This window comes from Pristiophorus japonicus, chromosome 3, assembly GCF_044704955.1.
Source record: "Pristiophorus japonicus isolate sPriJap1 chromosome 3, sPriJap1.hap1, whole genome shotgun sequence".
NCBI lineage: Eukaryota > Metazoa > Chordata > Chondrichthyes > Pristiophoridae > Pristiophorus > Pristiophorus japonicus.
The window spans coordinates 68287028-68313131 of record NC_091979.1 but is presented as its reverse complement, the minus strand read 5'-3'; the positions used below and the strand labels follow the sequence as shown (position 1 = coordinate 68313131).

General features: G+C 40.9%; 1 protein-coding gene across 4 annotated transcripts; it reads left to right on the top strand.

Annotated features, from left to right (window-relative positions):
* Positions 1 to 440: 440 nt before the first annotated feature.
* Positions 441 to 26104, top strand: LOC139259749 (cyclin-T2-like). 4 transcript variants are annotated; one of them, XM_070875425.1, is made up of 10 exons: positions 441 to 648; positions 3551 to 3632; positions 9922 to 10050; positions 10368 to 10428; positions 20243 to 20305; positions 20463 to 20508; positions 21943 to 22106; positions 23207 to 23277; positions 23367 to 24513; positions 24633 to 24767. In XM_070875425.1, the coding sequence occupies exons 1-10, from the start codon at positions 494 to 496 to the stop codon at positions 24671 to 24673; spliced, it is 1959 nt and encodes a 652-aa protein (XP_070731526.1). In that variant the 5' UTR covers positions 441 to 493; the 3' UTR covers positions 24674 to 24767. The 4 variants fall into 4 exon arrangements, 3 of the variants coding, with proteins under 3 accessions (XP_070731526.1, XP_070731524.1, XP_070731525.1); XM_070875423.1 differs by having other exon boundaries at positions 23367 to 26104; XM_070875424.1 differs by lacking the exon at positions 441 to 648 and adding an exon at positions 8996 to 9258 and having other exon boundaries at positions 23367 to 26104.

Sequence of the window (26104 nt, the reverse complement as noted above, 5' to 3'; positions counted from 1 at the left end):
ACTGGAGACAGCTCTCCACTCACAAAAACACCCATCGACCATTACCCTTTGCTTCCTGCCCCTGAGCCAATTTTGGATTCAACTTTGCCCTGGATCCCTTGGGCTTTTACTTTCGTGAACAGCCTGCCACTTGCTTAAATCCTGTTACACCTCCAACTTATTCCAGTTCTGACGAAAGGTCATCGACCTGAAACCTTAAATCTGTTTCTCTCTCTCTCTCTCTCTCTCTCTTTCTTTCTGCAGAGGCTGCCTTGGCCTGCTGAGCCCTTTGCAGCATTTTTCTGTTTTGAATTCCTTTGGGCCGCTGCTGTTGCCCTTGGGTTTCCTGACTACAAGTCCCGGCATGCAGGTGGCCGGCGGGCGGCCTTCCTGTGACGCCTGAATGGACTGGCGCCTGGACATCCGGTGACTGTGCGCGCTCACGCAGACGCAGACGGGCGGCGGCGGCGCGCGTGCGCAGCGCTGGGAGTGCGGGGGTCGGGGTGTCGGGTAAATGGCAGCTTCAGCCGCATCGTCGAAATGGTACTTCACCCGGGAGCAGCTGGAGAGCACGCCGTCGCGGCGCTGCGGCATCGACACCGACAAGGAGCTCTCGTACCGGCAGCAGGCCGCCAACCTGGTCCAGGATATGGGGCAGCGGCTCAACGTGTATCCTTTTGCCGGTCGAAGAGATTAAGAAAAAAATTCTAGAAATGTCGGCGGCGGTGGGATTGGGAGGGAGCGTGAGGCCCGACATGGCGGGCCCGACCCGGCTCCCGGTGGGGGCAGTGAGTAAAAGCGGCCGAGCGGGAGCGGGTGCAGCCCCCCCCCCCCCTCTTCCCCCGCGGCTCGGTTTGCTGGAGAATGCAGCTTGTGTTCACGGTGGTAGCGGCGCGGCGAGTGCTCGGGCTCCGGGCCTACTAGGCTCAAGGCCCCAACGCGCTTTTGCGGTCGGCGTTTTGGCGGCACTTGGCTTGCCGCTGAGGAAACGAGTGTTTTCCGGGGGGGGGGGGATCGTATAAGATTTTGTTTTTTTTGGGGGGGGGGGTTGCCTCCCGAATGCGAAATGGTCTCCAATCTTCAACTCGATTAATTGGGGGGAGGAAAAAAAATGCGCGGGGAGGCCCAGCAGGCTGGAAATGGAACAGGTGGTGCAACAGGGCACAAAAGACAACATGGCTGCCGGGAGCCGACCGGCAATAATGCTGCTCAGCCGCGCCACGCTTTAAAGTGATCTAACCTCACAGGTCAGGGAGAACATTCCGCACCAGTTCACTAACGCCTGTATGGTGACGCCGGGCTCGTTGATATAACATGGGAATTCATGCAGAGTTGTACCGTGAGGATTGTAATCGTATGTCCGGTGGGGGAGGAGAGGGAAGCGAATATTTCCTAGGATATTTAGCTGACGGATCCCCGGTGAAATTAAGTGATTATCAAGTGGAGGTTCAAATGTTATGTACTGAACGTAATTTATGTTTATCTGAGCTTTTTGAGTTGCTGACTTCGAATCTACCTAAATATTTAGTTTTTATTTATTGTAATTTCGAACGTGAAGGACTGTTGTGGGGTTTTGTAACAAAGACCCCAAGGGCCTTTGCATTAGTGACGCACATATTACGTTATTAAGTGAATTACAGGAGTATTTATCAGAATGAAAAAAATACTGTTCTCATCATGTGACGCCACCTATCCTTAGCTCTTGTATCACTATTGCCCATCTGTCCCATAGGAGAAAAAATGTCAAACAAAACTGTCAATGCCACAGATAAGGTACGAAGTGGTTTAGTATCATAGAATGATAAAAGCACAAGAGACAGCCATTTGGCCCATCGTGCCTGTGCAAGCTCTTTGGTAGAGCTATCCAATTGATCCCACTCTCTCGCTCTTTCCCCGTGGTTAATTAAAAAAGTCAACCATGTTGTTGCTATTAATGATATGGCCCATGAAAAATGAGATGCTGACTGACTGTTAATCGATGAGTAATGTTTCATAATGGCCAAAGTGATCTGCAGCTAAGTAGAGGTGACTGGCTGGCTGATTTCATCAAAAGCAACATATTTAAAGACAAATTATTTTGAGTATATTTAATTATTTTAACATTTAGATTTAGTGACATGGTTATTAACAATGTGGTCAAGTCAGCAGAGATTGCAAATCTCAACATGGTTCCTGCCAAATGTTGATAAACATAAGACAGTCCATACAGTGCTACAATTTATATATCTGCAGTGTATGTTTTGCATAAATTGATTTTGAAACTTTGACCTGACTTGTCCATTTCAAGATTTAAATATTTTAAGTTTATTTCCCATTCCTACCTGAGCTCAATGCTACAAGAGCAATTCAAGGAGTACAGATTATGAGGGTCTCCTTTATTATAGTGCATTCCTATTGCTGCACAACTACCATGTATTGTTTTAAAGTGGGATATATCATAATGCTGTAATAACTAAGATAATCAAGCAGCACCATACAGTCCAGTTTCTTTCTGGTGGCTTTCACTTCCTGTTCCTTTTTTAAATAGAGATTTCTGGCCAATCCAAAGACTTAGATTGTTTCATTAGGAAGACTCTTTTAATGTCTAACCCGTCTTGCTAAACACTCCCCAGCTAAGAATTAATTATTGGCCTGTAATTTGCTGTCAGCGATGAAGTAAAGGCATTCGCCTCTGGCCCCAAATTAAGTTTTTCACAAAGATCTCATGATCTTTGTGGCGAGAAGTTCGTATTTTCCATCACGTAGTTGAAATCCACACAAGTTAATGGGGAGTCCCAGCGAAGAACAGCTGTGATGTCGACAAGCTGTCTAAACAGCCAATCAAAACGCAGAATTCTCAGTGAACCAGGAAGTGGCTCAGCTCCTTTTGATTCTAACTTTTTTATAAATGTTGAGAGCAAAACAAAGATTGAGCCTCTCATATGGGGAAAAGGCAAACCTGAAATAAAAAACAAACTATTAAAAAAAAAATGCACAGTGCAGCCAGTGTTGGAGCAGTGAATGACAGACTGCAACTTTAGGCTGTGCATGCGCTACATCCTGAAGTTGCGGTCAGTTTCAAAGGGGTAATCACAGTGAACGTTGTTCATTTGCTGTTGACTGCAATTCTGGGCCAATGTCATATGCCGGTCAATTTGATTGCTACTGGAATAATCAATTGCATATGTTAGAACCATAACGGTGGGCTGTGTGGATCCATTGCATAAATTATCTAAAAAGGAACATTACAATGGTAGTGTGGGTTAGCGACCCAGGCCTCCCAGAGTAAGTTTGTTTGAGCTTTTTAGAGAAATAGGCAGAATAAATCTGAGACTACCACAATCATACTGGTTTATTTCCTTTATGATTGCAAACAGTGTAATTCAGAGAGATGATTTAAAATTCAAGTTCAGGTGTGCAAAACGATTCCCTGATTTGCACCTGTGATGACGTTGAAGTCTGGTCTAAATTTCCTTATTTTCCATTGACATCATTTTTTATTAATACCTCATTTTGATAAAATTTTAAGCAAAAAGTTTTAACATGCTTTTTTAACGTCTCTAGGGTACACTTTCCTTGACCCACATTTTAGCTCTCAATTGACTATCAACACTGCAATTGTTTATATGCACAGATTTTTTATGCAACATTCTTTCACAAGATTTCATAGAAATGTAAGTGGAATTTTTTTTACTGCTGAGCAGAATGAGGTAGCACTATTGGTTAATCAATTGTAGGCCTGCTATTGAAAGATCTAGTGACAGCATTAGAAGTTTTTGAATTGGATATCTGTTTAATTCCATCTTTAGTTTTGCAGCTAATACTTTGACTTTTTAATTTGTCACTGTTTGTCATGACTCCAGATTTATAGTGTACACTGCGCAAATCATAAAATCTTAGTTTGTAGCAGTTGGGCACCATATGCATGCAAGGAATTAATTTTGGTGTTGCTTAAGCACCAATTTTTAAAAATTTAAGTGCCTAATTTTCCAGGTGTTTTGTTTGCAAGTAATGAGTATAGAATATCATGAGTCAGCAAAATTAGGAGTAAATTCCTGAGCTTTGAGCCCTTTGCAGGTTCATAGTTTACAACATGTGCCTACTGCACAGTGCATCCACACAGCAAAAGCTGCTTGTACAAGCTTTTTGTAAGTTGCCTACACCCGTTTGTGTATGTTTAGTTTATTATGGTCTCAGTTTATGGTCATGCAACATTTGCATTTTTAGTCCTGTGTTTACATATCCTGGTTGCTGCCAAGTATACATGCTCAGTAGAGTTGCTCCTGTGCTTGGCGCAGTTTTATGCATTAAAGATTGATCATGTTGTATTTGTAATACATTTTGGTCTTCTGAGCTGAAAAAATGGTCTTTCAAATGGACAGACAACCAGAAGGAAGGTAAAAATCATTTAAAAGAATAGGCAGAAACAATTAAAATACTGGGGTCGGGAAACAGGATAAGAATTAGCTTTTTTAAAAATATAATTACATTTTAAAGTATTTTATTTTAATTAAATACAAGAAAAGTAGATGCCAATAACCTTTTTGTAATTTTGTGCACAAGAATCACTAAATCATAAGTAATTTGTTCTGTGAAGCACTGAGACATTTCAATGTGATGTTATATAAATGCAAGTATTTTATTATAAAAATTGCTTTCTATTTCAATGCTTGAGCTGAAAACCCAGTGGCTCAGGAGGACCAGAAATGACCTGGTGCCAGTGCATAAATACATTGGCACAATCCAGTATTTGTCTCTTAATGGGTACCTGAAACTAAATAGGCAGAATAATCAACAATTTACTCTCTCTCATGTAAACATGCAAGTACTCTGCCATCAGATGGGGAAATTTACTTGAGGTTCCTTGGAGATTGGAGCTATGTTGATCAGATGACCATTCCCATCACCATTGCATATAAGGAATCCTTTATGAACCACAGTGTGCACTGATTTTTCTCCAGTTCTCAATGGCAGCTCTTCTGTTTTATGCAATGGAAAAAGTTAATCTCGTTTGTATGTGTGACATGCAAGTTATTTCACTTCATTGTGCAGAAAAAGTTTCTAAGTTTCAGTGTATTTTTGTTACACTAAGTACTCTTTCCACCTGGAGCATCTTTCTTAATTTTCATGTTCAAAGTTGATTGATCATGGTGGGTTATTTTTCACCCTGGTTAAGTTGTCTTTGACACCTGGATTCATGATCTGCAATCTTTGTGGATCTGTCCTGGGATTGTCATAAAATTTGTCTGCATTTCAATCAATGCAACACAGAGTTGTGCAGCCTATTGTAAACTTGGCAGCAGGTTCTGGATTGAAATCCTTGTATCAAAATGACTTCCCTTGATTCTTCATGAAGAGGTGATGTTGAATTGCAGTTCATTGAAGAAGTATACAGTCAGCGAGAAAGAGAATTTATGTTCAAGAACAGACACAATGTTAACTGTTTGAGTCTCATTCTTCACTGACTCAGTTGGTGGGAATGCATTAGGATGTCTACCCATGTTCCTGCATTTCCTGTCGCCAAGTTACCCAACTTCTAGGCTATACAGTTGCTGTGGTGCGGTTTGGCACAAAAAATATATTCGAATCGATGTGCTTGAACAGCACAACTTTGATCCAGATGCTGCCATAGCTTGCATAGCGATTGATTGGCATTGGCTTTAAGTTAGTGATACAAATGACTGTTCTATACCTAAGGAAATTATCTTTTTAATGGGGCAAGAAATGTGAGTTTTCTCATTTGATGTACTGGTTCCTCATCACGGTCAGTTTACCTGTAATACCTTTTATTTGGTCCAAGTCCCAGAGGCACTTGCCACAAGTAGAGATTCCATCCTGGCTTTTGTGGATCTTGCTGCATTCCACGTGTTCCACTCCCAGTACTTATGTGGACTTCTACTAGAATGGTTTGTGAGAACTTTGATGTTACACAGGCCTGACAAACCAACCAGAGACCCACTACCTTCTGAAAAAGTCTTGTTCAACTATCCTGGACTTCTGTGCTGCAATCCATCTTCTGGTCAAGTATTATAAATCGTCCTATCAGAGCAAACCCGTTACTTTCCTGGAGAGTTGAAAGAGTGGCACAATTGCAATAAAAGTTTATATGCTCAAGGAATGTTCTAAATGAGATTGGTATCTTAAACTTCAGAACCTCCTTCAAGGTTTAAAACAATAACGTTCTCAGGACAGTTTCTTCCTGTCAAGAAACCTTTGGTCCTGAGGTTGATGCGCTAACGTTTTTCATGATTTTGGTGAAAGACTGTTTAGTACCATTGGAACTATTTTGTACAGTGGTGTTATGATTCCCTCTGATGCAGAGGCCACCAATCAGACGGGAGGCAGTTGATCCCTGAAGAGGGTGATCTGGAGACAAATATATTGAGCAGATTGTACCTCTACATGCCCTGTCTATCACCAGGATGACCTCGCAGCATGATCTACCCATGTGCAAGGAGCAAGAGCACAAATCTTTGCTCAGCCACATTCTTCTTGGCACACACAGACTTGGGATCCAAAACTTGGTTAGCTCTATTCTCCTGTGATCAGTTCAGCAACATATTAGGAGAGTATGTTTAGTTGATGCCACCTAATGAGTTATACAAACCAGCAGGATGTGACTTATTCCTGACTTTTGTCTCGCTACCATGCAGATACGGCAATTGTGTCACAACTTCAGTCCTTTCTGCTCAACAGCTTGCAGGCGTACAGAATGTCGCTGTGGATGCTCTGAGGAGGAACAGTTCGGCTGCACCAACAAATACACTATCAGGAGACAGCTCAGCTCTTTTGACAGGTGGGGTTTTCCAGCAAGGGATATTATGACTACATTTCAGATGAGAAGCGTATAGAATTTGATGGCAAACCTCATTTGCCTCTTATCTTGCACCCAAGATCATTCATGTTTGAAGAAGAGTAAACGGCAGTCATCTTAGAATCCCATGCTGGCTAAGAAATCCTTGGATGTGGCTGAGTGCCAGTTGACCCTTTCTGATCACATACATATGGGATCTGTTTTAACAGTTAAATAGCCAAATTTGGCATTGTTCTCAACATACTATACTTGAGAGCTTGGTTCTTGAGAAGGCTAGCCTAATTGTGCAATATATTTTTCCCTTAGTGGTAGATACCTTAAACCTTTGAAAACTTCTTCACAAATCTACAGTTCCAAATGAGTGGTTTGTATTTTTGAATTGTGACGGCAATGAATTAGGGCGTGAATGCCAGCTGCAGTTAAAGCTTACTCAGAATCTAGCATCCAGATTATTAGAATACATGCATCAACAGACGCGTATGACAAACGCACAACCTCCACGTAAAATTTCCCTTCCCTTTCTGGTCCCAAATTGTGTTTACTGTGCACTTTGAAGTTTATTTTGTTTGTTTCAACTTGGTCTACAATGAATAAAAACGGACTTGTCTGCAATTGGTAAGTGAAGGGTGGTTCAGAATGTGGCTCTTGTGTACAGTGGTTGGAATGTGGGGTGGCTTCCTTATTAATAAGGCAATCCCTGCTTAGTGCCAAATCCCAACTTGCATTATATATTGTGTTAAGTCCTTGGGATGTCTCGATGCGTGCTTCACAGTTGTTATGCAGGCAAATGCACACAAGAAGGTCCCACAAACGGCAAATTAGATGAATAACTAATACTTTTTGTGTCGTGTTGGTTGAGGGAGCAGTGTTGGCCAGGACATCAGGAGAACTCTACTTTCTGAATAGCGGGATCCTCTGGTGCTCTGGCCAGCATTTGAATGTGACTTTAAACTGAAGCCCATCTACCAGAACAGGTATGTGAAGCCTCAGTGTAACATCTCTGAAAATAGTACTTTGTTTGTCATGACTTAGTCAAGAAATTCTATTGGGGCTCCTTGGCAAAAGTTTTTGTGCGTTCATTTAATGTCCTACGTTCTACTTTTGCCCTTGTTTTGATAGATTGTTGGGTTAGTGGAGATTGAATTCAATTGAAGAAATAGAATAGAAACAAATGAATTTACTAAATATATTGCCTTTAACTTTATTGAAACCTGATGTAAATAAGACCATTATGATAGGAAGCTGTAGCTGCATGAAAAATATTTTTCCTCTTCAAGGAAGCAGTTGAGGCTAGTTCATTGAATGTATTCAAATCACAGATAGATTTTTAACCAATAAGGGAAATAAGGGTTATGGGGAGTGGGCGGGTAAGTGGAGCTGAGTCCATGGCCAGATCAGCCATGATCTTGTTGAATGGCAGAGCAGGCTCGAGGGGCTAGATGGCCTACTCCTGTTCCTAATTCTTATTGATCAAAAAGCCATAATGTATTGTGCAACTCCAGAATACTACAAGAAGGAAGCACAACACTAAAGATTAGGAATTTATGTTTTTGTACCTTAGATGATGTGATTTTTTTTGAGACTGTCTGATATGCCAGTTATATCAATGCTGGGACTCTTTTTCAATTTATTAAGACTTGTAATTTGGGGTGGTGGGATATGGATATCATTTATGAAACCATATGAGAACTCCAGAAATTGGATTAAAAGTTAAAACCCAAGACATTGCTTGAATGTACAAATGCCTAGGCTGAAATATGCTACTAGGGTATTTAATGCTTAGTGCCTGAATTCTCAGCAAGCTTGAGAAGGGACTTTTCCAACCTCGAGTACATGCACTAATTTTAACTGGTACAAACATAGTAATTTTGACTGGAGTAAAGGATAAAGCAGCTAGAGTCTTCGGGTAGGAGTAAAAACATTGTTGCTTTTATTCACTAACTCAATGGTTAACTACTTCAGTCTGAACTCCAGATCCTGATGGATAATGGATATTAAGATAAATTAGTTTAGATGATGGATTGGTTTTATGGGTGAAAGGAATTTAGATAAATGCATTGTAAAGAAACATTTGCAAATTGAATGGTAGAGTGCATTTTATGTTGTCTACTTCCAGAATAGAACTAGACAGCCACCTCTTAAACTGGATTGAGGTTTCTTCAAATGACGTCTCCATGACGGCAAATACCTGATGTGCATATTAATCACTGTTTAATTTTACAGCTGTGCTGAAAGCCACGTTGAAGATCTAGGTCATGATCTTGATCAGAACCCCACAGCCAGTTTCTGCACTACTTTGGTATACTTTTGGTTTGTGGAGGTGGAGTAAATGAGAATATTAAGTTGGCTAACATAGGTGTAGTCATGTTCCTGTGAAGAATCTCGTCCTCCATATGTAAAACTTTCTCCCAGCTTATTCCTTGCATGGCTTAAAAACGATGCTTAACTTTGCCACTGGATATTTTAAAATTGACTTGTATACATTGGTAAGTGAACTTCATACTCCTTATACTGATCTTGCATTCCGAAAACACTTAAGGGATGGAGGAGTGTGGCATTTGTTCACCTATGTATATTAAAACAGTTTGGTTTACCTACTATCACAATTTCAAGACTTTCCTCAAAATATTCAGCATGTGTTCACAGTACTGCTGATGAAGCAAAGTTTAAATGCATTAGGCTGATGTATTTCATTGAAATTAAATTTTATTTAATATCGCAGCAAAAGATGATCTTTGCAAGTCTAAATTGGCATCAACATAGATGTTGGATCAATCTGAGTATTGAGTCTCAGTTATGATATCATCTAGAAAAGCAGTGCAGGAATTGAAATATCTTTCTACTCATTTGTCTAACGTAATAGTGTTCAAAATTTATGCTCCAAGACAACATGGCTTTTCTTCTAAATACAGTAGGTGCTGCAAATTACAAGATAATGGCAAGCTGTAAAACTGCACTAGGTGAAAACATAAACATAATGTGTTTTTGATTTAAGATCAGTAACTTTTTAAGTATTGATGGAAGTGCACAGTAATGTTTAAGTATTTAGCTAACGTAATAAGTTTGAAACAGAATTTTGCTGATGTTTTTTGATAGACGCTAATTAGTATTTTTATTCAAACATTTAACATTGTTGAAATTCTTAACAGGTAATTTCACCTGCTGCTTTGTTCTTGGCTGCAAAAGTAGAGGAACAGCCGCGTAAACTTGAGCATGTTATAAAGGTGGTACATGCCTGCTTGAACCCTCAAGAACCGCCACTAGATGTTAAGAGTGATGTAAGTTGTAAATAATATGGCAGTGACATTTAGGATATGAATGTAATATTTGGGTTTTTAATGAGCAAACCATATTTGATCTGCAAATGTTATGAGTATAAAAGTAAGCCTACTGAGTAAAAGACCAAATTTTCATTTATTTAGCTAAATAATTTTTTTTTTAAAGAAATTTAACATTGAAAAACAACTATCCCTTCACTGGGATAGTATATCAAAAGGGCTGTTGCTTGAGGGAAAATGTTCATAGAGGTGTGAGCATGTTTGCTTTAGAGTCTGCTATGCAAATTGGTTTCTAATACATATTCTTTAAACTTCAGGCATATCTTCAACAGGCCCAAGACCTGGTAATACTTGAAAGTATAATACTGCAAACCTTGGGTAAGTTGGAGTAAAGGCTAGATTACAGTGACAAAATGTGTTGTAAGGAACAAGGCATTTAACCTGGGTGCTTGGGCAATATAGACAAGTCTGTTGAAATGTTTTACACTTTAAAGAACATAATTCTCAATCTTAGTTTTGCATGTTATTTCCTGTTCTGAATTACATGTTATTGAAAGTTGGGCTTCATTTCAGTGATGATATCTACATTTATCGGCATATTTTTGTTCTTGGTTTCTGGGTGACTGATATATCAGGAAAGCAAAGAGAGCATGAAAGAATGTTGCAAGTAAAATCAGGGGAAACCCAAAGATGTTTTATAAATACATTAAGAGCAAGAGGATAACTAGAGAAAGAGTGGGACCTATTAAAGACCATAAAGGAAATTTAGCAGCAGGAGACGTGGGTATGATTCTTAATGAATACTTTGCAAGAGAGGGGCGATGCAGACTTGCATTAAGTAGGAGTGTGAAATATTAAACAAGATAAACCTAGTGAGAGAGGAAGTATTAAAAGTGTATAAATCCCCAGGCCCGGATGAAATGTATCCCAGGCTATTAAGAGAAGCAAGAGAGGAAATAGTAGAGACTCTGACCATCATTTTCCAATCATCTCGGGTTACAGATGTGATGCCAGAGGACTGAAGGACTACTAATAAACCTTTGTTTAAAAAGGGATAGACCGAGTAATTACAGGCCAGTCAGCCTAACCACAGTGGTGGGAAAATTACTGGAAAAAATCCTGAGGAACAGGATAAATCTTCATTTGGAAAGACATGAATTAATCAAGGACAGTCAGCACGGATTTGTTAAGGGAAGGTCGTGTCTGACTAACTTGATTGAATTTCTCGAGGAGGTAACCAGGAGGGTCAATAAGGGCAGTGTGTATGATGACGTGTATATGGATTTTAGCAAAGCTTTTGATAAGGTCCCACATGGCAGACTGGTCACTAAAATAAAAGCCCATGGGATCTAGGGCAAAGTGGCAAGTTGGATCCAAGATTGGCAGAGACAGGAATCAAAGGGTAATGGTTCATGGGTGTTTTTGTGACTGGCGGGCTGCATCCAGTGGGGTTCTACAGGGCTCAAGGGTTCCAAGGGCTGGATCCCTTGCTTTTTGTGGTACGTATCAATGACTTTGACTTGAATATTGGAGGTATAATTAAGAAGTTTGCAGATGACACTAAAATCGGCGCTGTGGTTAATAATGAAGGCGGCTGCGGACTGCAGGAAGATATCCATGTACTGGTCAGGTTGGCAGAACAGTGGCAAATGGAATTCAATCAGGATAAGTGTGAAGTAGTGCATTTGGGGAGGGATAGCAAGGAAAGGGAATACACATTAAATGCTAGGACATAGGAGTGCATGTCCACAGATCTCTGATGGTAGCAGGCCAGGTAGATAAGGTGGTTAAGAAAGCATATGGAATACTTGCCTTTTATTAGTCGAGGCATGAAATACAAGAGAAAGGATGTTATGCTTGAACTGTATAAAATACTGGTTCAGCTGCAGCTGGAGTACTGTGCAGTTCTGGTCACCACATTACTCGGTAAGATAATGGGATTAAAGGCAGATAAGTTTCCTGGATCTGATGGCTTGCATCCTAGGGTCTTGAGAAGTAGCAGCAGGGATTGTGGATGCATTGGTTGTAATTTACCAAAATTCCCTGGATTCTGGGGAGGTCCCAGCAGATTGGAAAACTGCAAATGTAATGCCCCTGTTTTTTTTTAAAAAGGAGGCCGACAAAAAGCAGGAAACTAGACCAGTTAGCCTAACATTTGTGGTTAGGAGTCCATTATTAAAGAAGTAGTAGCAGGACATTTGGAAAAGCAAAGTTCAGTCAGACAGAGTCAGTATGGATTTATGAAGGGGAAGTCATGTTTGACACATTTGCTGGAATTCTTTGAGGATGTAACAAACAGGGTGGATAAAGGGACTTTTGGACTTCCAGAAGGCTGCACAAGATAAAAGTTCATGGGGTTGGGAGTAATATATTAGTTAGCCAATCCTCTAGTTAGCCAATCCTCTATCCATGCTAACAGAAAACAGAGAGTTGGGATAAATGGTTCATTCACTGGTTGGCAACCAGTAGCTAATGGGGTGCCGCAGGGTTAGTGCTGGGACACCAACAATTTGCAATCTATATTAATGACTTGGAAGAAGGGACTGAATGTAACGTAGCCAAGTTTGCTGACAATACAAAGATGGGAGGAAAAGCAATGTATGAGGAGGACATTAAAAATCTGCAAAAGGACAAAGGCTAAGTGAGTGGGGAAAATTTTGGCAGGTGGAGTATAATGTTGGAAAGTGTGAAGTCATGCACTTTGGCAGGAAAAAAATCAAAGAGCAAGTTATTATTTAAATGGAGAAAGATTGCAAAGTGTTGCAATACAGCATGGGACCTGGGGGTACTTGTGCATGAAACACAAAAGGATAGTATGCAGGTACAGCAAGTGATCAGGAAGGCCAGTGAAATCTTGGCCTTTATTGCAAAGGGGATGGAGTATAAAAGCAGAGAAATCTTGCTACAGCTATACAGGGTATTGGTGAGGCCACACATGGAATACTGCGTGCAGTTTTGGGTTCCATATTTACGAAAGGTTATATTTGGAGGCACTTCAGAGAAGGTTCACAAGATTGATTCCGGAGATGTGTGGGTTGACTTATGAGGAAAGGTTGAGTAGATTGGGCCTCTACTCATTGGAATTCAGCAGAATGAGAGGTGAGCTTATCGAAACGTAGAAGATTGAGGGGGCTTGACAAGGTGGATGCAGAGAGAATGTTTCCACTGATGGGGGAGACTAGATCTAGAGGGTATGATCTTAGAATAAGGAGCTGCCCATTTAAAACAGATGAGAAATTTCTTCTTTCAGAGGGTTGTAAATCTGTGGAATTCGCTGCCTCAGGGAGCTGTGGAAGCTAGGACATTGAATAAATTTAAGACAGAAATAAACAGTTTCTTAAACGATTAAGGGGTTGTGGGGAGTGGGCAGGGAACTGGAACCGAGTCCATGATCAGATCAGCATTGATCTTATTGAATGGTGGAGCAGGCTCGAGGGGCTGTATGGCCTACTCCTGTTCCTATTTCTTATCATATTTCAGGAAAGGTAAGGGTGCAGAGGAGATTTAAAAGAATGTTGCCTGGACTGGAGAATTTTGGCTATGAAGAAAGATTGGAGAAGCTGGGTCTGTTTGCTTTGGAACAGAGGCGGCTGAGGGGAGACCTGATTGAGGTGTATAAAATTATGAGGGGCCTGGATAGGAAGGACCTGTTTCCCTTGGCAGAGAGGTCAATAACCAGGGGACATAGATTTCAAGTAATTGGGGGGGTGGTATAGAGGAGATAATGAGGAAACGGTCAGGGTCTGGAACTCACCGCCTGAAAGGGTGGTAGAGGCACAAAGCCTCACCACATTTAAAAAAATATTGGATGCGCACTTAAAGTGCCGTAGCCTACAAGGCTACGGACCAAGAGCTGGAAAGTGGGATTAGGCTGGATAGCTCTTGGTCGGCCGGCGCAGACACGATGGGCCAAAATAGCCTCCTTCTGTGCTGTAAATTTCTGATAGTGTGTGTATTAGAGATGACTTTCCCATGATCTAGCAGCTGTTGTCCTTGTTGGTAGAGATCAAGGGGCTTGCTTGGTACTATCAAAATAGGTTTGGTGAGTTATAGTGCATATATCCTGTATCAAGACGACAGTAATTTTGGTTAGTTTGTTCTGTGGCCTGGATTAAATGGCTGCTTTTATTCCCAACAGTATTTCGGCTTATTTGCCTTTGATTAAGTTTCCCGAGCAGGATGAAACCAAGGAATGATCATAGGCAGTCCTTCGAAATCGAGGAAGACTTGCTTCCACTCTCAAAATGAGTCCTTAGGTGGCTGAACAGTCCAATACGAGAACCACAGTCCCTGTCACAGGTGGGACAGTCAGTCAGTCGTTGAGGGAAGGGGTGGGTGGGATTAGTTTGCCACATGCTCTTTCCGCTGCCTGCGCTTGATTTCTGCATGCTTTCGGCGATGAGACTCGAGGTGCTCAGCGCCCCCTCGGATGCACTTAGGGTAGTCTTTGGCCAGGAACTCCCAGGTGTCATTGGGGGTGTTGCACTTTATTAGGGAGGCTTTGAGGTTGTCCTTGTAACGTTTCCTCTGCCCAACTTTGGCTTGTTTGCCGTGAAGGAGTTCCGGGTAGAGCGCTTGCTTTGGGAGTCTCATGTCTGGCATGCGAACAATGTGGCCTGCCCAGCGAAGCTGATCAAGTGTGGTCAATGCTTCAATGCTGGGGATGTTGGCCTGGTCGAAGACGCTAAGGTTGGTGTGTCTGTCCTCCCAGGGGATTTTGCAGGATCTTGTGGAGACATCTTTGACTATTGAGCTATCTCAGAACTGGAATAGTGTATGATATAGAGATGGAGGAAATGGATTGTTTGATTGCTAGCGAGTCTCTTGTGTTGCTCACAGTAAGTGGAATAATGTACTGTTTTACAATAGGAGTGTTCTACCATGTAGTGCATGATATTCTGGTAAGTGAACTTGTGTTTAAGGAGGCTTATCTCGTTAAGGCCCCAGAAACTAATTATTGTGCAGGTAATAGATCCTTAAGTCAACTAAAGGTAATTTGTTGGTAAAGGAAACTTGGAAATTTTCAGATACTTGTAAATTTCTTGCTCCGTCAGAAGATGGATTACATAAGAACATAAGAATTAGGAACAGGATTAGACCATCTAGCCCCTCGAGCCTGCTCCGCCATTCAAAAAGATCATGGCTGATCTGACCGTAGACTCAGCTCCACTTACTCGCCCGCTCCCCATAACCCTTAATTCCCTTATTGGTTAAAAATCTATCTGTGATTGTGATTTGAATACATTCAATGAGCTAGCCTCAACTGCTTCCTTGGGCAGAGAATTCCACAGATTCACAACCCTCTGGGAGAAGAAATTCCTTCTCAACTCCGTTTTAAATTGGCTTCCCCCCCCCGCTGTATTTTGAGGCTGTGCCCCCTAGTTCTAGTCTCCCCGACCAGTGGAAATAATCCCTCTGCCTCTATCTTGTCTGTCCTTTTCATTATTTTAAATGTTTCTATAAGATCACCCCTCATCCTTCTGAACTCCAAGGAGTAAAGACCCAGTCTACTCAATCTATCATCATAAGGTAACCCTCTCATCTCCGGAATCAGCCTAGTGAATTGTCTCTACCCCCTCCAAGGCTAGTATATCCTTCCTTAAGTAAGGTGACCAAAACTGCATGCAGTACTCCAGGTGCGGCCTCGCCAATACCCTGTACAGTTGCAGCAGGACCTCCCTGCTTTTGGGAAGTGTCTTTTTTTTTCTTAATATTTCTGACCTTTAAAGTGCCCTCATCCTCTGCCCCAATCTCTGCTTGTCACTTTCTTAATTTCTTGTTTGCATTTTGTTAAGAGGTGGTGGGAAAGAAGATGCTCGGGGTTGGAAACGGGATCGCCAGGCATCAGGTGCATGGCAAATATGGCCTACAGTCCATGGCTACTTGCTTCCAATCCCATGATACCCCTTGCTCCTGTCGCATGCTGTACTAATCATTTTGCATTCCTGCCACTAGCTCTGAATCCTATCACCCTATTGCTGACTTAGGGCCCAAATTTGCCCAGGAGTTGCTCTGTTTTATTTTTGGAGCAACTTGATTTTTCTGGAGTATCTTAAAAATCCCCATTCTGCACATTAATTTGCACCAGTGTAAGTGAGTTAGTTAGGATTTTTTTTAGTTTAGTATTTTTTTCAACAGGGGGCATTACCAGCCACCTGCGCCCATTTTGGCCACCTATGCCCAGTTTGGACAGCTAATAGTTGCTCCAAACTAACTCAGGCCAGCGTTTGTGGCCGCACAGAAAACCCTTGCGGAGAGTTAAGAAATCAGCGCAGGTATGTACTTACTGACTTGACTAAAGGATGTGAATAGGATCAAACAGCTATACAGGACTGACAAACTTCGCAAAGTTAATTTTACTATACAGCAGAAGCATTCATGGAAGCTTAAACTACAAAAATAAAAGTAAAGACAAAACGTATTTACATAATTTTTTCAAAATATCCAAATAAAAAATAGTACCTCCTCGTAATTCTTATGTTCTTATGTAGGAAAGTATTTTCATCAACAGGGTTAAGTAAGCTCAATAAAATTACTGGCTACACATTATCATCTCCCATCTGCCCCCCCCCCCCCCCCCCCAATTAAAGCGCTCTCCATCCTTTCCCCCCTGCCCCCGATCAAAATTCCTTTTCCTTTTCCCCTTCCCCCCCCCCCCCCCCCCCATCAAAACTCTCTTCACTAAACAAAGTAAAACCATCAATAATAAAAAGTAAAACTTAAGTCCTACCTCTTCCCGGGAAGTCAGCCGGCCGGCCGGTGCGAGAGGCCACTCAGCTGGGGATAGGTGCAGGACTCTCCATGACGTGCAGCAGCCATGACACCACTCTGCCTGGGATGACATCAGATTTCCACGCTGCAGAGGAGCTACTGTGCATGCGCGAAACCTCCAGTGCGCATGCGTTGAGCTACCGGCTCTCAAGCGCAGGGCCCCAGCTCCGCCCCCTAATTGAATTGCCACGCCGCGCCAAGCCCTGGGAGAGTCAGCAGAGGGGCCAGAATCCGGGGATATCTTTTTGGTGCTGTTTGGATCGTAGGAAGTCGGCGCATCTCACGTGAATGCGCCGAAAAAACGGGTGGGCCAAATTTGGGCCCATAGACTTGTTCACTTTGAACAGGTAGTATGAATGCATGTAGTCACTCCACTGTTGCCTCCCATCCCAATTTTGCTGAGGATGGACTCGATTACTGTGTAGTCCCTATTACTTGTGTTCACTCTGTTCACTCTGGTGCCCTTCGTTCCTGCATCTCCTACCATGTCAGAGTACCTTCCTGAGCCCACGAACATTGGTTATGAATTGGCTCCAATTCCCTCCTGTGTTAACCCTTGCTACACTTCTGATTTGAGCCCTACAAAGATTTACAAATATTTGGAATTTAAATTGAAGGATTTTATCCATAATGCAATTCTGAAAAGAATTACACTGGTGGTATTCAAGAAGCATCGAAGCCTGTTGAACAAAGCTTGGCCAGTTGCCCAGTCATTGGTGTAGCAACTTATAACTGATTATAACTTCTTGCAGCCAGAAGTCAAACTGGGTATCCTAATTATCCCCATGGCCAGGGTACTTGGGTGGAAAAATATATATCCATTTTGGGGGAGAAAGTTATATTTTCTATTTCTACTTTGTTGTTGCGCTTTTATGATAAAACTAATTTTTACTAAAATCCTCTCCTATTTTTCTCCTCATTTTGCCTGGTCTTTATTTTTCTGGCTCCTATCAGTTTAGACCACATCACTCATTCACCCCCACACATCTGAATGAAACTGGCAACTTATCAATGGGGTGAATCCTTGACAAGCCAAGTGTGTGGAAATCCTTGAAGAGAATTTTCTGCTCTAACTAAAATTACACCTTTTTCTCTTTTTTGAGTTGTATTTTCCCTGTTCTGCTTTTCAGTTCACTCAGCTGCCATGCGCAAACCCAATTAGCTTTCATCTATGTAGAGGAAATGTATGAGGGAGAACAGTCTGATCCTTTTTAATAAACTAGTGACCTTCAGCAATGATTTTGTTGAGCTGCTGCTTTCAGTTTTTGTAAGCAGTGATTACACCCCTTGCTGTTTGTGGGATATTTGTGTAAAATGGCTACTGCATTTGCCTGTAGATAAGTCACTGCATTTCAAAAAAAGTAATTCACTATGTGAAGTGCTTAATCAATATGGTGGTATATCAATGCAAGTCTTTGTTTTTTTTCCTCAGTTAACAGTATTAGCTCTAGAACAGAGGAAAGCCTTTTATTTGATGGTTCTGTTTTTCTTCACTGCCATTGCTGTTTGTAGTGTTGTTTTTTGGATCATCCTTCAGATTTGAAGCTTGAAAGTATTGGCCTAATTTTAGCAGAATGGTTCTGCTAGACTAGATTTTGGGAGCCTGGCTTCAAATATTTAAAGGATTCTTCCGACTGACATATGCTTGCAATATCTGCACAACTTTCAGAAATACAAAATTCTGAACTCGGCAAAGAGACTGACCTTTCTCTTATTTTTCTCCACTCTTCTGTCAAAAGCATTGACTCCTTTTGTGGGTAGTCTGTGCTGACATTGGTCACCACCCTGTAATTTCCCCAAGTCGCCACTATTCACAGTGAGTTTCTGGCTATTCTACTGCATGGGACATAAGTCAAGTCTTGCCCCCTCATTCAAAGTAAATTTCCAGCATGGGTAGCTAGAGAGTGGACAGAAGCAGGAACCTTGGTTTTCTTTCCCCTGTGTAACCAAAGGGGACACTAAGGCCAATTGTACAATAGGAAGGCACCAGCCTTCAGTCATTCAATCTGAAACATTTTAAGCATGTTGGTTCACCTGGAGTTGAAAGCTGTGTCTGTTGTCACTTGGACAAATGTGAAGGTGACTGCCTTGACTGAAAACCACAATGTCTCTACCTACATTCACTGGAAAGGATTCCACACATCGTTTGCAGCTAACTGCACCACCTTATGCAGATGAATACCTGCTTCTCTAGGAACCATTGTGGAATGGTTTCACCTTTGACCTCGAGTAGCAAAGCCTTAAGGTAGCTTCTGGTAGATAATGGCTAACCTTTGCAGCCATGGCTGATGACATCATCATGGTGTGTCTGAAAACACACTATAGTAAGGTCCATACATTCACCAGAATAATAATTGAACACAATATTAGCATGTTGCATATAGTCTGGCTAGTGTCCTGAAGATTATGGCTGCAGGCTGCACAACTTTGCCGTACAAAGAGGCTTCATCATGGAACCCTTGGAGGAGTTAAACCTCTGTGGCAGCAAAGTGATCAGCAAAAGAAGTTCCAGCAGCCTGAAGATAATGGGAATAATTTGCTCCTGGTTACAAGGATTGTTCTTGCCACTTTTGTACATCTCTCCGAATTCCACATCTGGCCACAGTATTAGCAGGCCTGACTACATTTTTTCCTCCCTTCACATAGCAAGTATGTCATGATCTTTCTCTGTACACACATCAAGCAAGTTCCAAGCCTTTGGAAGAATCTCTTTCAATTATAGTTTTAATGATATATCATATGTATTCACAGAGTACACCTAGTGTACCTGTAGAGTGTGGAGGATTACCTGCCTCATGGTCTTCATCCTTCAGATGATGTGCATACTACGCATATAATTTTTTTTCATAAGAGATGTAGGCATCACTTGCAAGGCTGGTATTTACCCACCCTTAATTGCCCTTGAGAAGGTAGTAGTGGGCCTCTGAAGGTGCTCCCATAATGCTACTAGATAGGGAATATTATGATCTCAGTCCATAAGCCCAGCCTGGGTATAGTTTGGGGAGCTGTCGGTGTTTAGTAGCTTTGAATGAGAATGAATTGGTGCAATGTTGCAAGTCCTGTGTCTTAATGCAGGGCACGAGTGGGACCATGAGCGACATTGCCAAACTACAAAATCATGCTACTTTCATGTGTGCAGCATATTTACCCAGAGCCCATCAAGCTAGATCATATTTCCAGTGTGTCGAGGATGCATGTCATTCAAAGAATGAATACTATACTGTAGGCTTTTTATGATTTGCCTCTAATACCCTTTTTTAATCATTGTAAATGTTTAAAATTAATCAGACTATTTACAGTTCAGTTGTCTGCTGTTTCTGCAGGCCCATGATTTTTACCCCATATAAAAAAATCAATTCCTAGTGTGTGGCATTGGCTTTGAAAATGAATTGGGGTTAATTGAAGTTACTTAACTTTACAGGTTTTGAGATTACTATAGAACACCCTCATACTGATGTGGTGAAATGTACCCAGTTAGTGAGAGGTAAGTGTCTTTTTATATAGTACAGGTATACATACAGAACTTCAGTTGTGTCCAATAAAGTACACTGAACATTGGTTATACCCACTGAATTTAGTATAATAACTAAATAAGCTTAACGTTTATTCTTTTGGCTAATTCTGTTTTATTTTTATTACAGCAAGCAAGGATTTGGCACAGACATCCTATTTCATGGCTACCAACAGGTTGTTATCCTGACCCTCTTTGTTGCACAGTTTCAGGCACACTATTGCTTCCCTTACTGCAGGGCCCCCTAACATGTGTCTCAAGCCCTTGTTGCAGCAGAGAAATGTCCCTTCATCTGCCGTGATGGTACCTCTCTGTTTGCAGTGCGGTGTACTGTACGAGGGTGTTTGGGGCACTGAGGGGTTAAATGCACAATGAGAAGTGTAGTGGTGCTCTCTGGTTACATTAACTCGATTCTGAGTGCATAACTCTAAAAATTGGTAGCCTGAATAGCAACTAAAGATTACAAAGAGATAAACTTAACCTAGAATTCACAAGCATCATGGTAAGTATGAAAGCATTTAACATTTTTACACTTCTCGTTGAATTGCAGAATTTCAATTTTCCAAAATTACTTGACTATTTCTAACAACATTTTGATGTTTTCAGATTAAAACATGACAGCATATTTTAAGAACTGCAAGTTGTTGGGTTGTACTTCCAGTTTCAATGGAAATTATTCAGTGGCCCCTTAAAACTAACTGGAGGAACTAAATATGGGTAATAATGCTAATGTTGGAGGTACCATTGTTGCAAAAATTTGTTCAAGTATCATTTTAATTAGCTGCGTGGCATATTTGTAAGGAATAGGGCTCAAAACATTTTGTTCAATTTGATGATTGAAAGAAGGTACTGTCATACCTTAAATTGAGATTATATTGATGGTGCCAATTGCAGCTTTACCACTGGATAGCAGAGCATTGGTATTAAAAACGGCAACAGATCCTGTAATTTGCTGCTGTCTGTAGGGACTGGATTTTATGCATACCCACATTCAAAGAAAAGTATAAACAACCAATGCACATTGGTTTAATTAAAATCACATCTCCGTTGAATTAATGTCTGAACATACAAAATATTCGAGCTTAACCGTTTTCCTTACCAGATAGCTGTTCCAAACTTCAGTGGGTGTTTGCAGATGATGCTGTTATGAGAATGCAAGGAATTGGTACATTTCTGACTGGGCAGACTTCTAAAGATAATATATTTGCAATTAAAAAATGTATCTAAGATTAATATAGTTTATCACCATTATTGTTTTGATTTCTTTATGGACAGACTTTTTTTTTGTCTTGCAGACATTCTGAAAGGAGTTTCTTAAAGTTTGAGAACTGCCTAGTAAGGAACATGGTGGATAATAGCTTGATAAGGATTTTTCATTAAGCCAATGTATAATGGTGTATATACTGCCTCCATTGATGAACATGTGTATTTGCAACATGTTCTTCATCCATGCTCTATCTGAAGTAAACCAATTTTCAGCTTTGTGCTGGAAGTGTGACCCACCTGCAGATATTGATGTCTATCTTTTCACTCAGCAACTAAATAGCTTCCTGTTTTTGTCTTTTGTATTTTTTCCATGATCCACCGATCATCAATATTCTCCACTACAGTTTGCACCTGACAACATTTTGCTTGCAGTACAAACCTACCGTGATAGCATGCGTGTGTATTCATCTGGCTTGCAAGTGGTCCAACTGGGAGATACCTGTATCCACAGATGGGAAACACTGGTGGGAATATGTGGATCCATCTGTGACTCTGGAACTACTTGATGGTTAGTTGGGAATTTGTAGTTAAAACTAGATTTGCAGTCTTTATTTTGTATCGTAAGTCTATGTAACGACATGGGGCCTAGCAATTTAATATATTTAGTGTACTGTGCTTTAGAAAGTGCGCTGAGCTGCCTTAGCCCTTGATGATGTCTCCCTTCCCCGCCCTATCATAGTATAGGACCGAGATGAGAAACTTTTTCAGAGTTGTGAACCTGTGGAATTCTCTGCCACAGAAAGTTGTTGAGTCCAGTTCCTTGGACATATTCAACAGGGAGTTAGATGTGGCCCTTATGGCTGAAGGGATCAGGGGGTATGGAGATAAGGCTGGGGTGGGGTACTGAGGTTGAATGATCAGCCATGATCATGTTGAATGGCGGTGCAGGCTCGAATGGCCTGCTCCTGCACCTATTTTCTATGTTGCCAGAGTGGTTTAGGAGGAAGACTTAAAATTGGCAAATCTCCATGGGGCTGGTAGCAGAAACTAGCTCCTTAAAACTTTTGTTTTATTTTGAGAGAATGGGGAGTATTTTGTACAGAAATCCATCCTAAAAAATGACTTCCCTAAATTGTACACTTCACTTCTTTTCCAGCACTTCCACATAATAGATGTGAATTCAAAAAAGCAGCCTTGTGGAATAGTTCCCAAAATTGCACTGGTCTCATGGTTGACTAACAGTAGTATGGTGCCATCTTAACGGTGTGTTTCCTACTAGATATTCCACAAGCACTCAATGATTCATTGCAAACCTATAAAATGGGACATGTTGAAGCTGTTTTCAGAATGTCATCTTCCATTTAAAAAAAAAACATTTTCAGTTGCTGATATATTAAAAGCTCCATTTAAAACATTTGTTTTCAGTAAAGGATACAGTGGCATGTCTAACTAGGTTCCTGTTATCTGACACCAAGTTATTGAGCTGGAAACTATTTAAGTTGTGAACATTAGTCAGAAAGCTTTTACAAAGTAACTGTACCAACCATGGAAAACTTAAAGAATGTTATTGTGGTAAGTTTTCTGTATTTTATGTTTAAAGATATATAAATTGCTGCTATCAGAGTTTTTTTTCATGGCCTAACCTTTATTTTGAATTTTATTTTGCAGAATTAACGCATGAATTTCTGCAAATATTAGAGAAAACTCCAAGCAGATTGAAGAGGATACGAAACTGGCGGGTAAAACTTAGTTTGCATTGTTTTAATTTGAGTCTCATTTTAATTACTGTTGTAAATATTAGCTTCATTTTGGTTTCCTTACTTTATAGGCTAATCAGGCTGCAAAGAAACCAAAAATAGATGGTCAGATAGCAGATAATGTTCTTCCTGGTTCATCTGGGCCCCATGAATCTACGTGTTCTGTTGGTGATCCTGCTTCAAGTGCAAATTTTCCTAAATCAAATTCCACAACTGCTCTACCTGCATCATTGAACTCTGGTAGTATTTCAATTCCAGTGCATGTCCCTGAAATGATGGCTACCACATCATTCAGTTCTACCTCCCAACAAGAATGGCCTCAGCATCCACACCAGAACATGGAGCAAGCTCATTCTCACAAACAAGATCTGTCCTTATCTGTCAACAAAAATGACATGGTCTGCATTCAACAGTCAACTTCTGGACAGTTAGCTCAAAGCCACCATCGATCTGAAAAAGGTTCAGGGCATTCATCTAGTAAACACGAACATCTTAAATCTGGCAATGGCAAACATCACGGATTCCCCCTTCCATCTGTACCACCACCTCAAAAATTAGCTTTGGACAGATATAGAGAGAAATTTGCTGCAGAACTTGCAGTACAGAAACGCAAACTAGAAACACTGGAGTCTGATGTGAAAGAACAATATGCCTCTGCTGCTCAAGCCCTGGTAGAACAACAGAAAAAGCGTGTGCCAGCACAGCAGCAAATACAGCATAATAGTAATGCTGTGACTTCACCAATTAAAATGAAAATCCCAATTTCATCAGAAAAATCAGAAAGGCACGCAGCAGATAAAAAGGAAAAGGGTTTGCTTAAATTACGGATACCCATCCCACCCACAGACAAGGCATCTAAGGATGAGCTAAAAATGAAAATTAAAGTTCCCTCTTCTGAAAGACACAGCTCCTCGGATGAGGGCAGTGGCAAGAGCAAGCACACAAGTCCACATGCAGGCAAGGAGCATAAGGAGAAACGCAAGGACCATTCTTCTCACCATCATCACTATAGTAGCAGCCACAAGCATTCGCATGGCAGCAGTAGTGGGAGTAGTAGACACGGTATTGATGGATCGAAAGGAGGAACTTTGCGGAGTCCCGTAGGTCTGAGCAGTGATGGCAGTTCCACTGGCTCCAGCTCTTCACGCAAGAGGGTGCACACCAGTGATCCTTCTCACAACCACCATCCCAAAATGAGCAAAACCTCCAAGACTGCAGGTACTTCATCTAGCTCTTCTTCCTCTTCCTCTTCTTCCTCCTCTGTGAAGCAGTATATATACCCTTACAACTTAATTCTTAACCTTCCCTCCTCCCCTCCTCCCACTGTCACATACCAGGTGGGATATGGACAACTCAGCACCCTCATGAAACTGGATAGGAAACCTACAGAGGCCAACGGTCACAACGCCAATCCAGAATACAATGCAAACAGCCAGCACATGGACTACAAAGATACTTACGATATGCTGGAGTCACTCCTAAGTGCCCAAGGAGTGAACATGTAGCCGTAATTCGCAGCCTGTGTTTGAAGTTGGAATTCTGCTCCCTCTTAATCCAGCGGTGACAAAAGTCATTGCTGCCACTGCTTCCATCAGATCTGAGCGCTGCTTCCCCATTCTCCACTTTCAAAAGGAGATTAGCGTAAGCATAATCAGAGGTGAATGTTGAAAGGGTTGTGCTCTACGCATAGTATTATAATTACAAATACTGTAACTTCTAGCATGAAATGTGCATATTTAATTTTGCCGATATTTCAGCAATTGAAAATTAAAGATGGCAGACTGCTGCTTGTGAAGGTTTAATGCCTAATGTGTTGTGCACACCAATAATGTGGCAGTTTATGTTGGTTTTGTAATGTCAAAGCCCATGTTCATATTGCCACGTGTTTTAAAGGAGTGCAATTTTTTTTTCAAATTTCATTTGTCCTTTTATTGTATGGTGATTTTGCATGTTTCTAGGACAAAAGGGATGTAAAATGGACATTAGAGACAACTGTATTAGTTTACCAGAAAGTGGAGAAAAATGTACATACATTTTTGTATGTTTCGATGTACTATGAATACTCAGGTTTGGAGCTGCTTGTAAGTATAAAAAGTTTAAAAAAAAGAGAGGTTTACATATGACTGACTTTGCTATAAAGTGCATTTAACAATTTTCATGGCTTGTTGAAGTAATTTACCCAGGCACCGTGCTGTTTCTTGATTACATTGGGTTATTAATGTAACATTTTTTTTTAAATTGTCATGGCTCATGTAGGAGAGAAGTTAAGTCACGAGTGTAATAGCTGTATTTTTTTAGGTTAACTCTTCTATAAATATTACTTTAAATACATCTTAATACTCTACAGGGATCAAAGTGTCAATCAGCATCTTAACTTTCCAGCTTCTGTATGCTTGGATTATAAAGTAAAAGGAACAAGTTACTGTTAATGATGTGATTTTTTTTCAGGCATATATAGGTTTGCAGTCAACTACACAAGCAAGAACACCTTAAAAAGGTATTATCTGACCTTATGGCCAATATATGCACCAAAATAGTACTGTTGAAAATTATAATATACATCTTAATTATTGTAGTTACAAAAAAAAACACTAATTATTTTGTGTGTGGGAGGGCAACACAAGAATAACCTGTGAGGTAATCTAGTGTTTCTAATGACTGAACAGAGTGGTTTGGGTCTCGGGCATTTGAGACTAAAGCACTCTTTGAGCCATAATAGTAATGTAAACAAATTGCTTTGTGGTCAGATATTACCTTTTTAACATTGAAAATTTCTTAGTTGAATTCATCAATAAATGTGATAGTTATT